Genomic DNA, 17866 nt, shown 5'->3' with positions numbered 1-17866 from the left:
GACCAAGAAACCTTATTTTGAAAAGCAGACCATACCAAGTTGCACATTCAAGACATGGCAGGAATGGGCAGCAATCCCCTTCTGCTTAACCCATGCAGTCGATGGGAGATATGGTCCAGGATGGGCATTTTTATAAAGCAGAATATTTTCGAGGTTATTCACCATCAAGCGATTTTGTGGAACACCCCATCTCAATGGTGAGTGTGCAAAGCTATGGAAAATAAAGTGTGAGTCAACATGGCTGTACAGTGCAGATTTAGAGTTAAAGAATACTTGGTCAGGCACCACTCACTACAGAGCAGGATCCATATGATAAAGAAATAAAGGCCCCTGATAGAAAAAAAGTATGAATATAACTTACTAGTTAAAGTCACACCAAAGTCTGGAGAAAAGCCACAGGTGGTGTACGAAAGCGCAACATGATGAAGATAGTGGGAGATGAATGTACTGGGAGTGGTCCACATGACGGATTGTAGAATCTCCTCCACCAGAAGATGAAGACGAGAAGCAAGGGAAAAAGTGTGATGTAAGATCTGATGGTAGGAAACCTGGAACAAGGTACAGGAGGAAGAAGGTAGGGAAGTGTAGGCCAGACGAATCAAAGGTGGACTCAATTATTAAGGGTAAAAGTTGAAAGATCACGAAGGGAGAAGGATTGCCATGGGATAAAAAATTGGTTGCTCATACCCCAAAAGGGAGCAGCACATGCTACATAGCAAGAAGGGCACTGACCAGACACAGAAGCCTATCCAGATCTGATCTAGGGTAAAGATGGGATATAGAAAAAAAAGAGAAATAGGAGATAAGGAGAACAACCCTCCTGAGCCATTGAGGTCTTAGGGAGAAAGAATGGTCAGGATAAAGGAGAAGTTAGGTAGGGTGATAATGGGTACATGAAATGTCAATGGCATACAAATCTGACCTTTAACGTCCACAGGCTAATAGAAAGATGAAATATGTTTTAAGGGACAAATGAAAAAGGAACATGAAGAAAGTGGTTAAAACAAATGTAAAGTAAGCATGGAGGACCAGATTAATGTCCCAATCCAGAAGGGTTGGACATTTGAGAGGTTGACTTATCTGGAATGAACGCATGAGCATGATCAGAACAGAGACAAAAAAAACCTTATGGTATTGATAAAAATAGAAGGTATGGGATAGAGCTGCCTGATATCAAGAAAGCGAGGATACCAGGACCCACAGTCGAAAAACCAGATGAGAGATTCTTCCACATAAGCCACAGAAGGCTTTTCAGCAGGAAACTCCCTCTTAGCAGACCAAAAGTGGAACAATTTCCACTTGCATTGGTATATTTCCATGGAAGATGGCTGTATGGAACAAGCTAATAAGGAAGCAACCCAAATGTGTGAAACCAGATTGTCTCGCTAAAGACTGGACAAAAGCCAGATGTGAAGATGTAGAATGTGTAATTGAGGTTGATGAAAAAGGGAAAGTGGAAGAGGGACAGGTGGTGATAGGAGCAGATATTGTAACCTTGGAAACCAAGGTTGAGCTGGCCAAGAGGGAGCAATCAGGATGACCCAACAAGGAGTGGAGTGGACAAGAGATATCACCCAATGAAGTGATCAGATTGCAGAGTACACAATAAGATATTTGTGTGACCAATCTTAGCTGAATGCATCAACCGCCAATGCTTGTGGATGGGGTATAGGTAACCAAAAAAGGGGCAGCTTTGTATTGTGGCTTGTGGAAAATGCATCCAATTGGGGAAAACCCCACCAATGGCAAAGATCCCTGAAAACAATTGGATCTAATGCGCACTCCATTGGATATATTTGGTCGAGGCATGAGAAACAATCCATGATGAGATTGAAAGCACCCAGCACATAACATGTGAGAAAACGAATAAGATGTACATGGGCCCAGTATAATAGATTCAATGTCCAAAAACATAAATCTCTGGACCGAGTGCCCCCTTGGTGGTGAATATGGACCACCACCATAGAATTATCCAAATGAAACATCATCAGACCATGAGGGACAAAAAGGAGAAAATGATATAACGCTCAATGTACTGCTAGAAGTTCAAGAATGTTGATATGCAAAACAGTTTCATCCGCATATCGAATGGCTCAAAGCTTCCTGGTGATTGACCCATGCCTCCATTCCTTAAGGGATGTGTCCATGAAAAGATGTAGATCTGGACTTGGGGAAGGAAGTGACATGCCTACTGACATATGTACTTTTTCCAACCACCAATGCAGGTCATCTTGCAGGAAAGTAGGAAGGGAAATGGGGTGAAAAGAGGATCCTGACCAAGGTTCCGTCATTCGTGAAGAACCCACTGAAGGGATCTCATATGGGTACATCTGAGAGGGACCAGTACAGTCATGGAGGATCACATCCCCAAAAGTGATAGAACCTCACGAGCAGTAAGTGACTGAGCCGAGAGGGCATGGTGAACCAAAAGTTCCACTGAACAAAAATGTGAAGAAGAAGGCAGAGCATGACTAATATTCATGTCAAAAAAGACCCCAAATGTGCTAGATATTGAGTGGGTTGAAGAAAGAACTTCTCCAATTTGATCAACCTACCAACCCAAGCCACCACAGAAAGGAGCTGGTGAGTATGAGTGGCTAATTCCTGTTCAGAAGGAGCCAAAAGTCCATGTAATAATGAAATTGCATCTTCAGAGCATGGAGATGACATGCAAAAACTTGGAAAATGCGACAAAACATATAGGGAGCCAAGGAAAGTCCAAAGGGGAATGCCTGAAAATGGTAAACCACCTCAAGATGTACAAACTGAAGATAAAGTCGATACTGATGTGATATCGAGATGTGGAAGTAAGCATTGGAAATCCCGTTTTCTTCCTTTCTCCTCGAGATCCTGTGACCTGTCAACATCTGTCAGAGGCAGTTTGAGAGTTGCTTTTGCAGCAGTTGATCAAACCAGTACACCATCCTTCTGGGGGTTCTTATTCCCATTTTTTTGTTGTCCCCAAGAAAACCAGGGATTGGTGGCCAGTCATTGATTTATGTCACCTCAACCACTTCATCATACTCCCCATGTTCACCATGGAGTCTTTTCTCACCCTGAGGTGGGCGTTTTCCCCAAGGTTGTGGATGATGAAGATGGATACAAGGAGAATCTAGAGGTGGGGAAAGAAACTCGATAAGGAGTCCTTCTGACAAAACCTGTATTATGTATTGATCATTGATGAAGGGACTCCAGCAAGGAAGAAATTCTAATAGTCTAGCTCCCAATGGACCTGAACCCACAGGGGAGTCACTGGTACTGTTGGTGATGGGGTTTGCATCATTGAGGAAATTTATGAGAAGAAGTACCCCGATGAGAAGGAATGGGCAAGGGTTGAGAGGATTAAGGACAGGAAATGGGAATAGGTGGCATATGAGGCTCTGACTGAGACAAACAGGCAACAGAAGTCATGAGGGTTGACTGCTGGTGAACCAATGTCACCTAAGGTTCAACAGTTTTTGGGACATTATCAAAAACATAATGTCTCAGAAAAGGTGCAAGACATAAAAACCTGAGGGTAAATTGATCTGAGCCTAAACTGCATCCCTATCTATAAGGTCCCAAAAATAAAGAAACCTGTATGTAATGATAGAGCTGAAGAAGAAATGTGGGCTAGAGTGGAGGAGAGAAGTGTAAGGGTATCTGCAGAAAACCCCTCAGGATTTCTGTGGAGAGCTTCTGATAGATGTATGGAAGAAAGATACCGTAAGAGGGTGGTTAGAGTAAGACATAGGCGAAAAATATTGGATATGGGTAAGACTAAATTGAGATTTCGGGAGCTGCCCCCAAATAGGTAATAATGAACCTAACAACTGCTGATCTAAAAACAGATAGTTCACACAATGATAATAAAGGGTGAACTGATCAGAAGTCCTCAGAGGTGTATGGCATGCTGACCCCCTCATTTAATTGCGAGAGAAATTTATCCACATGTACCCAAATATCAGGGGAGGGAGGAAAAACCAAAAATGGTTGGGAAGCTTGTTCATGTAACAAGGAAGGTCGAGGGGAAAGTGACAAAACATCATAAACCTGAGACACAAAGTCCGTAAAGACTGACTTAGGCCTAGGTGATTCTACAGGCTGTAATTAAGAAGGGACAGCAAACTCAAGAGGTGGGAAAAGACTATCAAAGTCCTAATCAGTCTTAACATAATTAGCCATCTATGGGCGGTATCAGGGGACAAAGGTGAACCCATGTAGCATTCAATTTCCTGATGTATAAAAGCAGAAAGATCTACCATTGGGTCACCCACACCCAAGGCCTGAGAGAAAACACTGGTCATTGGTGTGACTCCCAAGGTGGTAACGTGAACTTCGGAATTCATAGCACAAGAAAAGGTTCACAAAAATCGAGTGCAGAAACAGAGTAACAAGAAGGAACTGGTATAAAATAAAATAAGGCGAAAAGGAACCATTTTGTGTGAAAAAAAAATGTTTGTCACGCTGGAAGCACTAGGCACACAAAAGAGTACATCTTAACTTAAACTCTGCCAAACGAGAAATGAAGGTTCAGTAGAGGAGTGTAGAGGGAGTCACATACGTCACGTGAGCATATCATGCTACTATTGGTTAAGAGATGACGCATGATGATCTACATAAGAGACATGTTGGAATATAGTAATTCCAACAGAGAAGGGAGGCAGAAGGCTTGTAGCATGCATCAAGAAAAAGTTTGCATATAGGGGCAGCACTGAACGAAAATAAAGCCATTCTCTTTCACCAGAGTTAAAAAAAAGATATTGTTCAACCTCACGTAAAACTTATCCATCACCCTTTCAAGAAATGAAATAAAACCACCCTCTATCATTAAACTACCACGAAAAAGGTATTTTTCAACCTTCTGAACAACCCATTCCTCATCTATTTAAAAAGCCAAATACAACCATTCTCTTTTATTAACCAAATGTGCATGGGGTTGGTTCACTGTACTGACACCATATAAGTGAAGAAATGTTGACTGTAATTCCAAGTTTACTATACGTATCTATATGAAATGTGGCAAGTTTTTACTCAAACTTACAACTCTGTTGTACACAAAAAATCAGATGTGCTTGCCAATTCGTGTGTAACAGCAGGAAAGGCATACAGATAACTATCTGATTAATATTGTGATAGAACACCCCTCACCTCTGATATGTTATCTGCAAGGGATTTGAAAGGGGAAGAAGATTGATACTCAGAGAGATCAATGTGATTTTCACTTGACAAAACTATATGAAGGCCTGTGTAAACAAAGTGCACTCAGTTGAACAAATTCTTATTTTGGTAAAAAAGTCAATTGGCAATAATACTGATCATCCACAAAGGGTGGAAAGCATGTAAGTCACAGTTCCAGTAATGGGTCAAATCAAAATAAGAAAGAATAGCAAACACAGTTTGGAAGTATGGTTACCTGTTTGTTTACATAAGAGATCAAAATGGTATTGTTGCAATGAGATAATATCACCTGGTTTCTAATCTGTGAGGGCAAGTGGCAAGCTCAGAAAATGGAGCATACACTTCTCAGAAGTTTGATGTAAGAACATAACTCCACATGAGCCCCAAGATCAAGGACTTATTTCCACTTTACAACAAGCCAATGAATTCAGTGGAAAATTAGCAAAAATCTGGAGTTACAAAGAGGAGGTAATAGATGGAAACCTAGCACAAGCTCTGTACAGTAACCATTGTAGATCACTGACAGACATAAAAGTATGGGTTTCTCCAAAAATTAAACACTGCATAATAAAAGATCATCATCATATTACTGTTATTTTTATATTATTGATAACTACTTAACTGAAGAGTTTTGTTAGTAACAATAATATTCATAGCTCTGACTCTGATATTTAACACATGATACATATGTATTCACCACAAACAAACAAAAATAAATTGATATAAATATTCCTGCACCACTTGTACACTCAAGAAATTACTAGATAATCACGAATTATAAATCTTTATTTGTTAGCCAGCCTACTATTTTGAATCATTAACTTTATGAAATGTCACAGAAAAGTCCTCACCTGTTGATCCCGAGCAGTAATTTCTGATCTTAACTGGGTGTTTTGCTGTTCCAGCATCTTTATTTCAGCACTTAGATTCTCATAATCTTCACACTTCTTCTTTAATAAAGCTATAACCTTTAACAGAAAACAGTTTACTATGTCTTACTTAATTATCTTGTGATGATCCTTCCATTCTCAATCAAGTCAGGATGTTTTCTCTTATATTTGGAAAGGTCTATTCACAGTTCATACACTTGACCAAACTTGACCTCTACCTATCTCCTGTTACCCACTGATGCCATTTCCCTCACATTTAATCTTTGTGTCTTTTGTCTTTGTAAGAATATATATAAACCTTGTAATGTTTAGTACCAATCAAATCTGAATAAGACAGACCAATGTTCTGTCAAAACATGTAGCATGTTCCACCATCAATAAAACTTTTCCTTATTCTCATAAATCATTGTTTATGTACCTATTATTATATTAGCATAATGTGCTTTCTTTCTCAAGTAATTCATTTATGGCTAAGTGGCAAATCCCACTTTTATTTCAGTCTTCAAACATTCAATAATCATAAAAAGTATTCAGAAAAAGTGTTTGGTTCTAAAATTATTATTTTTTCCATTGATCTTTCTGCAACAAATAGGATCCTGCAAGATTTCCTTTTATATTCATTCCCTAGGCTTCATTTACGAGCTGAAATCTGAATTTCAGATCATTGTCAGTATACATGTAATTGTTTTTCATTTCTGGTCCAAAAGTAAATTCTCAACTTGTCTATTACTTATCATATTGGTTAATTTTCATACTTAGAACAGTCTTATATATCTAACCTTGGACCCCTAGATCAACAACACAGTATATTCTTTTTATAAATTGAAGACTAACAGGGAATTGGGTTTAGCATTAGCAAGGTATTTTCTTATCTAATAAATGATTTAATACTAATGACAAATTTATACTTGAAGTAGATCATCAATCATTGTTTTATCTGGTACTCCAACTTCATAATATAATGTTCATCTGAAACTGTAGTTTATCAGCTTGTACTAAGTTCAACACAGAAACTAAATGCTTTACCAATATATCTTTGTTAGAATTTCAAGAAGATAAAATATTTTGCCAACGTCAGTTTTAGTGGGGCTTTAAACTGACAAACACATCAATGTTACATACTTTAGTGCACTATAAAAATAGTCGTAACAGAGTTATAGAGTCTTATTGTACTTCAATCTTAATACTTAATTGTTCACCATTTTCTGTTGGACTCTTCTGACCAAACTTTGGTTTTACTATCACCTGTGTCATGTACTCTGTTAACCCTAGAATGCCAGCATGGGGTCACTATAACCCCATATAATATAAACCTGTTTACTAAACTGACCACACTGACATTCTAGGGTTAAGTACTTCACTTGATGCATTTTTCTTTGAAGTTAATTAATTTTCTGTTTTGCATCATTATGACATATATACTTCTCTTTGAGTTATTTTTGCTTTCAGTATTTCTGATACATTTATATTTTTGTGCAGAAGCATTTGCAATTTTGATAGTCAGAAAATGTTAAGTTTAAAGTGACTGTGGAAATTCTGTATATTACAAAGTTATATCAAGAAAGAATAAACTAGTTTAATCATGAAGGGACTTGTATCGCTGAAGTCACTTGAAAGGAATTTATACCGGAAATTAACAAACGACCAGATATGTAACATTTTATTTGTGATATAGCTGATTGCAATCTTTCGTATGGTCTGGTATATGGCCTTTTCATAAGCAAGTATCTTACTTTTTGTTGTACTACAACTTTGGCAGCAAGTCCAGATTCTGTATCTTGTAAAACCTGCAGTTGTTGGTTCAGGTCTCTGAATTCTTTCTGTAGTTTACTGTTTTCTTCAAATAGTATTTGGGTTTTTTCAGATGCTTTGTTCAGTTCCTTACTCATATGAACTGTATCTTTGACAGCTCTCTTGACTGTATCAGCCACTTGCTTGTTAGAAACTTTGCGAAACTCTGAAGCTACCTCTGAAACTTTCTGAACCATTTCATTCCTTAATCTGTGGGAACAGAGCACTCATTATATTTTACAACTATCAGTGGGAGTTATTGAATAGCTTATAAACTTTTGAATAATTTTTTTACCACTATACCTTTTTCTAGTTTACCAGAGAAATAAAAGGTTATGAAATTTTGTGCTACCTACTGTTTATTACACCAGCTAGCCACTTTATTACAGCCTCTACCTAATATAATGATAATACCCTAAATATGGAATAACATAGGCTTTATAATATGTAAGAAGGTGTTTTGTTAAATCATAGTTCATTTGTGAAGAAAGTTGGTCTGCAGTTGGTTTAGTGATGTTGACAGAGGATAACAATGCAAATGTTCAAGACAATTTTTCAAATAATCCAAGTGTTTCATTATTGTCTTAGAAGAACACTTCTCCATCAAAGCAAATAAGCAACACTCTAGGGTGAATATAATAAGCAACAATGTTGAGGTAAACTTTTTCATGTTGTTCACCATTCTAAAGGAATCAAAGGACCTAAACATTATCAAACGAAAGCTCCTTAATAAACATGGCAAAAAACATGCATGATATTAACAAATGTTTCAAGGAAGGAATTCAACCTCCTCAAAAAACAACAACAAGACTATTAACTAGGAATTTCAATAAATTTTGGCCAGCATAGATAAACAAACACATTATTATTTGATTTTCTATCAAATAAATATCTTGATTAGTGTCTGTTCCTTATTTTCCTTGAAGTATTCCACCTTAAAATGATGACATTGTCATTCTTAAGTCCTCTGTATACATATTGCACATTTGTTACCACCAAAGGTATGATAACTTATATTACACAAACCTAATTAAAACTTATTTCTTTAATCCATTTAGAAATTTTTAAGTATATTGTGAATTTGATTTGATATTAATTTCTTTTGTAAAATATTAAAAAACATAGTGTCAAATAATGTACTGGAACATTTATGAAAAATCATTAGTAATATCTTTTCTGGATCCCTACAACATCAGTTGTGTAAATGCTAATGCATTTTCACTGTAACTAGTTGGAAACATAGTACCAGTAATGTGACTTCTAACATAAAAAAACAAACAGAGTATCTTGCGAAACATGATCAAACAAAGTTGTCCATAAAAGCAAAACTACATTTTTAAGAAATATATATATATATATTTGCAAAGATTCAAGTGCACAAAAGCCCCCCAGTAGCACAGCAGTATGTCTGCGGACTTACAATGCTAGAAACTGGGTTTCGATACCTGTGGTGGGCAAAGCACAGATAGTCCATTGTGCAGCTTTCTGATTAACTTCAAACTTCAAAGCTCAAGTAAACAAAAATAATTTTGACACACATTCTGTTTTGTTTTTAAAACTTACTTCCCAGTTTGTTTACCATAACACCATAACTACACACCTATCATTGTCAATAATGGTTTTACGTTCCAATTCACGAAGTGTTTCAGAGTGTTTTTTCTCTTCTTCTTCAAGTTTTGTCTCAAGTTCTTTCAGTCTTTTTGTCATTTCATCCCTTTGCATCCTGAACTCTTCTAAAGCTGATAGTTTGCTACCTAATATTTAAAACAAATTTAGAATGTTACTAAAATCTGCTCATATTTTGCAGTAATTAGATCATATTGTATACTGAAGCCAAATTAATGTTCAGTTTTAATTGGCTACAAAATAGTTTTAAAAAACATTTAATCTTAAAATTATTAGCTATGAAATGAATTTAAAATATTCAGTTACCTTTATATGTTCCACAAAATAAATGTGATAGAAAAAAAGATGGAGGTCCAAAGTTCTTAATAAAACAAACATCAATAATTGGACTTACCAGATCTGCAAAATAGTCAAGATCCACATAAAATGGATTTGCTCCTTCTGAGAAATAGATTAGTTTCCTCAGATTTCTCTCAGGCCAGCAAAAACAATGAAAAGGTTCCCTTGTCACTTATGGGGCTACTTACTATAAATTTGGCAAATCAGCAAAGTTGTAAACAGTAGAGTACATGAAAAAAGGAGTAATAGAACAGGGAATTAAGTTAGAAGATACCTGAGCTTAAAGCAAGAAATCTGCAAAATGAAGAATATTAGTCGAAATGAGAGCAGAATAGACACAAATGAAAGAATTAATGGCAAAAAACAGACTCAACACTGACATCCTCTGGCTTGAAGTGCCTTAAACAATGTAAAAAAGTCAAATAGTTGGGTTATTAGGACCTGAAAATAGAGCTAAGCATAAAAGTGCATACTAATAAGGTCTTTGTTTTTTTGATGAAATGAGTCCTCCAATATGTCTTGTTCAAGATTCTGAAGGGTGACCAGTTGGCATACGGTAGAGCATTTTTTGCTACACTCAAGTAAATCTTGTATGCTAGAGAAGTGATAAGAATGGAAGCTGCCCTCTAAAAGAAGATTCATGTTTAGTCCACTAGGTTCAACAAAGTTTTGATGCAAAAGTAATCCCACTGGTAAATATTTTAAAGCTGTTTGCAGAAGCATGTGATATATCAGTATTAAAATGAACTATAACTACTGAAAGCTACATGTTTGTTAATTCTTCAATATGACAAAAACACCATCCATCTACTTCCTTAAATGTCAAATGACTGGTTCATTCATTAATATTGAGAAGCAAGGATAAAGAAATCCATTGCATCCAACAATGAATGGAAAGACATCCTTCACACAGAACTGCAAGAAGGATAAGAAAAATATCTCAAACTGACAATAAAATTTCATAATAGAGATGTCTAAAGTTCAGTGGTGTACGTATGCCCCTGCATCCCTTGCAATTGTGTGTGAGGGTGGGTGGGGGGCAAGCCAAAAGAGGACCTGAATCAGCCAGAATCATAATTACAATTATAAAGAAATAAATGTAGGGAGCCCAATTACTTTTTATGCAGGAGGGGCATCTTATTCCACTGCTCAAATTATATACTGAAGTCACACATTCAAAGAAAATTGAAATATACTGGATATCAAAGATCTCAGCAGAAGACACCATCTTGAAAAAGATGATCTGAATACTGAGCCTTTGACTTCAGGGTGGACTGTCTCATTTGTGGTGAAAATTACTTGCTAGAATACACTATGATGAAGGATGCTGTTTAGTGCAGAACAACTCAGGTAAAGTAGTATGTAATAGAAGTCTACAATGAAAATGGAGATGACTTGGCACAAATATTTCCTTTTAGCATCCTCTCTTGCCTACCTTTCTCATAAGAAAAATCTCCTTTCAAATCCTTGCTTGAAATACTGCCTTGCTAACTTCTTAACCAGCATTTTTGATTCCATTTTAAGGTGCCAAAAAGATTTCAATGCAACTGCCTTGTTGGATATACAAAACTGTTTAGTGTAAGAGTTATTATTTAGTTCATTTAATGATCTAATATTTAATGATTATTCAGTTTTTATAACAAGAGTGTTAAAAGTTAATTATTCTAAAAGTGATAGTTGTGACAAGTGTCATTACATAACTTGATATGAGTCGTAAGTTGTGTATGCAGTTTAATTGTTGTACTGGGCTTTAGTAGTATTGTTGATATCATCTTACTTGAAAGCTTCCAAGTTTTTCTAGTTATGTGTAATTTTGTTGCTACTAGAAGGCTTATGATTTCTAGATTATTCTGTCATGTGTTATAAATACATGCAGATACAGAGAGGAAATCAAGAAAGCAAGTTAAGTGAGAGATAATTAGACAGATCTAGACTGGGTGATTGGCAGTTTAGCCATTTGAATTTATTGCCAACAAGTCACAGACATCTACTGTAGAAGAATTGGACCCTATAAAAGAACCTGACATGCCTATTGGTGTATGGGGAAATTAATGCAACTCGGAACATGAACTTAAAATAATCTCATGCCTTTTTCTTAAACTTAGAATGTTTTTCTGGCAAAATAAAAAATCTCTCATATATGGCATTCAGTGGACAACATGTCACCACACCATAATAAACAATGATCACTAATAACTCTTTTTCTCTATTCCACCATTGCTACTGTAGAGATTGTGACACATAGACAATACTACTATATAAGGAAATATTAAGTAGAGATAAGTCTATCCTAAACTTTTATTATTAATATGTTTATAATTATATTTCCAAAATATTTTAAACAATTAATAAAAAAGGACTGTAACTCTAAAAAGTGCAGAGTGCTTCAATAAAACTTTTCAACTAATAGCCTCTTCTAAAACAAAAACATAATACCATGTTTTACATAATCACAATATGCTACAATAATACCTACTGTTTGACAATTTCACTAATTTTTTAGGAAATTTTCAATCAGAGCAGGCTAATTCGGTATTTTCATGCTAATTATTACTGCATGAGGTAGTATAAAGTGACTGCATTTGTCACATGCAAGAAATATTTTTAGCCAGTAAAAATGGTAGAGAAAAAATACTGGCAAAAGGATCTTCTGTGTGGTTCTAAAGTGTTGCATAGATGGGTAAATGTATTACTTCTCAGGCATTTGGCTTAGTGTGACTGTATAGTGTGGCTATACAAACAAGTGAAGCCATAAAGTATTGGAGAAGTATTTGTAGGAAAAAAAAAGAACCGATACATGGAGGAATTATCTCAAACGTGTATACCAAGGAGAATGCAAAAACCCATCTGACTGAGAGTCCATCCTGCAAATGAGTTGAAAAAAGTCCCAAGTGAATCAGATACTGAGGGGTTGATCAAGATGGATTTGGAGAACTTAATCAGCCAACTAAAACAAGACAACTTCTGCAGGAGAAGGAAGGTCATAGCTAAGGATGATTTCTGGGATGCTGCAAGAAAAGATCAATCATCCATATATTGGTGGAAGTGGAGACCCAACAAATGCATCCTCCAGGTAAAAGCTCTCAGGACTCAGTTGAAAATATATGGATCCATTGCTATCCCAAAGAGAAGGGCCCAGATCGGAAAAATCTGACTTTCATAGATGAACTGGAGGAATCAATGGATGGATAGCAATTGGAATGTAGAGAAAAACTTCTAAAATATCAATCTTGTTTACCTACAGCCTGGGAGAGAACATTCATCTCAAACTGAGAAAAATATCCATCTTGAACTTGAAGGATGAGAGATCTATGACAGGTTACCACACTATTATGTTCTTGGGAATAAAAAAAGATGGAAGTAAAACCTCAGAGTGAGAGGTCAGGGCCTGTTCCACGACATTTGTTACTTGGAAAGAAGACATGGCCTCCTCCAGGAGCCAAAGATACAAGGGATCTGAGGTTGGTGGAAAAACAAGTGGAGAAGGAGAAAGAGCAGATTTAATGTAAATAAACTGGGTAAGCCTGTGGGTAAACACCTGTGTGATCCAAAAATCTTCTGCAAAGGGAGTCCACATTTGTGCAAAGAGGGAGATCTAAGCTCTCACTGGAATAGATCAAAATCATCTTCACAAACCACAGTGGACAGCCCTCCAGGGAGAAGAGAATTTAAAAGTAGTAAAAAAACAGGGGTAGATGTTTTTCCTACACTGATAATGTATTTCCAATAGGTACTTACCTCCTCTCGCACAAAGCTATCTCAATATTTGTCTGTCCTCTAAGCATTGCTAAAATAATTTTTGCAATAAATGCATCAGTCTATAACTCCATCAATTTAGCACCATATCTGAACATGTTCATATCATGTAACCACTCTCCACCAATAGTATTGATACATCTGTACCAGTGCAGTTATCTCCCTCTCCTATTCCTGCTCAATCCTCACTTTAGAGAATTGGCAGGCTCCAAAAGGAGAACACTGGCAATGGGGAGGAAGGGTGGGAAGTGTGTGAGAGGAGGCAAGTACCTATAGGAAATACATTTTCAGTGTAAGAAAAATGTTAACTTCCAACAGGGTCTTACCTCTACTCTCACAAAGCTAGGATCCCATGTTTCAAAGGTGGGAGAGGTAGAGTAGGCACACAAATATCAAACCAAGCAGAAAGCGACCACTTAGAATGAATGGGTGTGCTCAGAGATGAAAATGAAGTACACCTGTGGGAAACTGCACTACTTCTGGAACAGGTATGCTCTTTGCCCATGAAGTAGGAAATTAATCTGAAATGGGCAGAAAAGTAAAAGACTTGCAACAGCATAATTTGTTCTGAGAGATGCAAGTTGTAACAATATATATAAACAGAATTAGCTAGCTATATAACCAACCTCAACCAGATAAACGAGGTTCCATAACTCATCCTCAGCATTAGGAGATTGAGGAAGAAAAAAATCATAACAACAATATTGTGGCTAGGGCATGTGGACCATGTTATATATATATGTGCCCATCAACCCCAACCATAGGTAAATAGAGTGACATACTTCAAGCAACCAGAATTTCGAAGAGGAAGTGATCTTTCATTTGAAACCAGAAAAACTTCCAAAACAACCATAGGAGCAAGAAGTACGACAAATCAAGCCTAGCATTATGAAGTTATGGCATTACTTCAACTCAACCGTAAGAACAGGGTAGTAGCTATAACTGGTATTACAGGCAAAGTCATAATTCACCCAACTGTAAATGCAGGGAAGAGACATCCTGCATTTGCAATTACAAGGAAGGCGTGGAGCATTTGACCAAATGTAGGAACAGAGCTCATATATCTTATTGCCAATATTACGAGGCAGACAAAGTCTCCCAAACACAACCATAGGAGCAGGGAAAGAACCTCCTGCAACTGGAATTAACAAAAAAAGAGGCATCTACTTCACACAACTGTAGGAACAAGGAGTTGTCTTCCTGAACCTGGCATTACAAGAAGGATTCTATGTAGGCTGGACCTCCTCCATCCAACATATGTCCACCTGAGAAAAAAAAATCTAGGGGAAATAGAGGAGGGAAACTAGCTGTGCCCTCTTCTCACTGAGTGGATAATCATGAGTATGTATGGTAAAGTAAATTTCTAAACTCACTCTGGAGGAAGCTTTCATGGTCCACCACCACAGCGACTGGGAACTGAGGAAGTGGTAAGGACTCCATGCTCCACTGGAAGAAAAAGGAGATAGAAGTAAATGTGTTGGGGAGTCTGGAGGAACATTACACTGCAGAAAGTGCAATGGGTGTCCATGATTCCCTATTCTGAAAAGCAGACTGACTCCACTTTATTCAATCAAAGGGTAAAAAAAATCCCTTCTGCTTTACTCATGAAGTCCATGAGTGATGGTTCACCAGAGATTGAAATTTATTGATATGTAGCATATATATATATATACCACTGGGTATGCCATCAGTGGTCTTATGTAAATACCCCATTTCTACCGTGAATATTATAGTGCAATCAGTAAATTGTGCAGGTTTGAAGTAAAGCATACTTGACAAGGCAACATCCACCACAGAGTGGTATCCCATTATCAGATAGCCCAAGACTATGCTGAAACAACAGGAGAAAGAGAAAGAATGTCACATGCCTAAGTAATTAAAGCAGCAAAGGAAAAAGTGGGACTTCATATTTCTCATCAAGAAGAGAATAACCAGAAGCAAAAGCTAATTGGTATGAACAAATGGTCAAAACTATTGATAGACAAGGCAGGTTCAGCTATAGCATCAGAAGCAGGATATGAGATAAAGAATGTAGAATAGAAACAAAAACCTGATGCACAATGACAGTAACATCACTAACCATCAGAGTGCCTCCAGTTGTCATTGAATCAGAAGACAAATCTTGTGATGAAGTGAAAAGTCCTCGGGAATTCAGAAATATGGATATGGAATTAATTTTCAGAATGATCCATAAAACTTTTTTTTGTTATAGTTGTGGTAAGTTTTAGTTTAAAATAAAACTACTCAAGTACAAAACAAGAAGTGTTAGACAGTTAGGTTTAAAAGAAAGTTAAAGTAACAAATGTAATCGAAAAATCCTGTAATTCTAAATACAATGCAACAAATTCAACATGTCTGAATACAAGCAGTACTGAGGAAAGAATGAGCTTTTATTCCAATGCATGTACTTATGGGAATTACTGTGTGTAGAGGATATGTCACTCTGTTATTGATCGAGGGCTATTATCTAATGATGATTATATCATAGGCTGACACAGTAATATTAATACATAAGGTTTGTGGCATGCACAAAAATCTTCACAACAGTAGCATGAAGTAATAGTTCTTTGTTATTCAGAAAGGTAAGTATACATTTCTGTAACTATTGTACTCAGTTAAATCTGTAAAATATGCATAATGTCATTTGTGGTGAGTTCAAAAACAATAAAAGAAACTTATGCGTTATTTTATATGTAATAAATTATTAGATATCTCTTATTCACTAAGACACATAGTTACTTAGAGTAAGATTCTCAGCTGTAAGGTTTTCATTTGTCTTTTTAAAGTCTGTTTCCATTTCTGATATTTTCTTCTCATATGATTCTTTCTCAGAGTCATGGGCTTGTTGAAGTCCAATCAAACGATCCTGAAGCTCTGTCACTTCCACAGCTCTCTCTTGCAAAGCTTTCTTCAAGAACTCAACAATATCTTCTTTTTCTTCAACTTCCTTTTCATACATATACAGGTATTCCTCATTAGAAGCAAGCAGATTTGTGCACTCTTCCTTTTGTCTGTTTGGATAGTTAGAAGAATGTTTCAATGCATCAGCATTACTATGAATATAAACCTAATTACACAATATGTTAAAATAAACATCATTTTGGACATATACATACATATATCATAGTATTTAAAATTTAAAAAGTGAGTTACTTAAATACTTATTTGTAGACAGACCATGGAATGTGGGTTACACTAACATATATGAAACAGAAATATATTACCACTAAGCACAGTAGTGTTTAGCAAGTAGGAATGGGCAGAGACAAAAAATGGCTGCCACATTCAATCTATTACTCTATGATGCTTACAAGTAGCTGCTAAAGTTGAGTTGTAGCTTTACTTGAGCATCTAACTGCCATTATATTATCGAGTGTTTTACAGCTTGTGAGACCCAATATCATTAAAAATGTTGCTAAAGTGGAAAACTGGGAACTAGCTAAAGAGCCAAAGTGTTCATCTTTCTTTTTTCTTCTCCCAAGATAGCCAAAAAAATGAGTGAAGTTTTCTCAATGGTTTTAGTATAACAGAAAATAATTTTAAGAGTACTGGGAACAGGCTATCTTTAAGCACAGTAATGATTAGTATGTAGGGATGGGCCAAGAAAATAATGGCTGCTGCATTCAATCTATTACTCTATAATACTTACAAATAACTGCTAAAGTTGAGTTATTGCCTTATTTGATCACCTAATTGTCATTATCGAGTATTTCATACCTTGTATAACAGTAATATTATTCTGTTCTTTACCACATGTATTTTTTATGGGGAAGTAATAAAAATGGGTAAACTACTACTTAGCAGTGAGTTCAGTTATAAGCATATATTATTTCTATGTTTCATAATCAATAGTTTTATTTCTGGTCGCTAGATGGCAGCATAAATTAACAAAACAAAACAATATGTGACTGCTTTAAAGGGATGCGGAATTTTTGCGACCCCTACACTGTATACATCACACTCACATTCAACTGCCAAAGCCAGATGGATTCAGCAGTATATACTCTCATTGAATTATGGAAATAAAAGGAATGTTCACCTATCAATCTACTTAAATGAAATTGTTTGAAAAAAAGGAGGGGAACAAGTAATAAAAAAAAGTAGCAAAAATTAAGTATGATATAGGAATGGCAATGCCAAAAAAATACAGAAAAAAGGTAGGGATGAATACACAAAACCATACAAAAATCACTGCATAAGTAACCAAATTTTTCCAAGGATAACTTTGAGCTGCAGCTGAGTGTTGAATTCCTGTCAGTTGCATGAATTCATGTTTAAATAAAAGCATTTAATCTGAATAGTGC

The 17866-nt window shown here is 36.2% G+C and overlaps 1 protein-coding gene across 1 annotated transcript in view; it reads right to left on the bottom strand.

The window, feature by feature from the left end:
* Nucleotides 1-17866, bottom strand: part of LOC106458131 (cilia- and flagella-associated protein 157-like) — a 31082-nt gene that overhangs the window by 5516 nt on the left and 7700 nt on the right. Inside the window, exons 2-5 of the mRNA XM_022384282.1 lie at nt 16302-16573; nt 9442-9595; nt 7784-8051; nt 6012-6128 (exon numbers count right to left, since the gene is read on the bottom strand). Of these exons, the coding sequence (XP_022239990.1) occupies nt 6012-6128; nt 7784-8051; nt 9442-9595; nt 16302-16573 (811 nt within the window). The remainder of the gene's footprint in view (nt 1-6011; nt 6129-7783; nt 8052-9441; nt 9596-16301; nt 16574-17866) is intronic.

This window comes from Limulus polyphemus, unplaced genomic scaffold (assembly GCF_000517525.1).
Source record: "Limulus polyphemus unplaced genomic scaffold, Limulus_polyphemus-2.1.2 Scaffold419, whole genome shotgun sequence".
Taxonomy (NCBI): Eukaryota; Metazoa; Arthropoda; class Merostomata; order Xiphosura; family Limulidae; genus Limulus; species Limulus polyphemus.
Note: the sequence above shows the minus strand (reverse complement) of the source record. Positions and strands in the feature narration are given on the sequence as shown.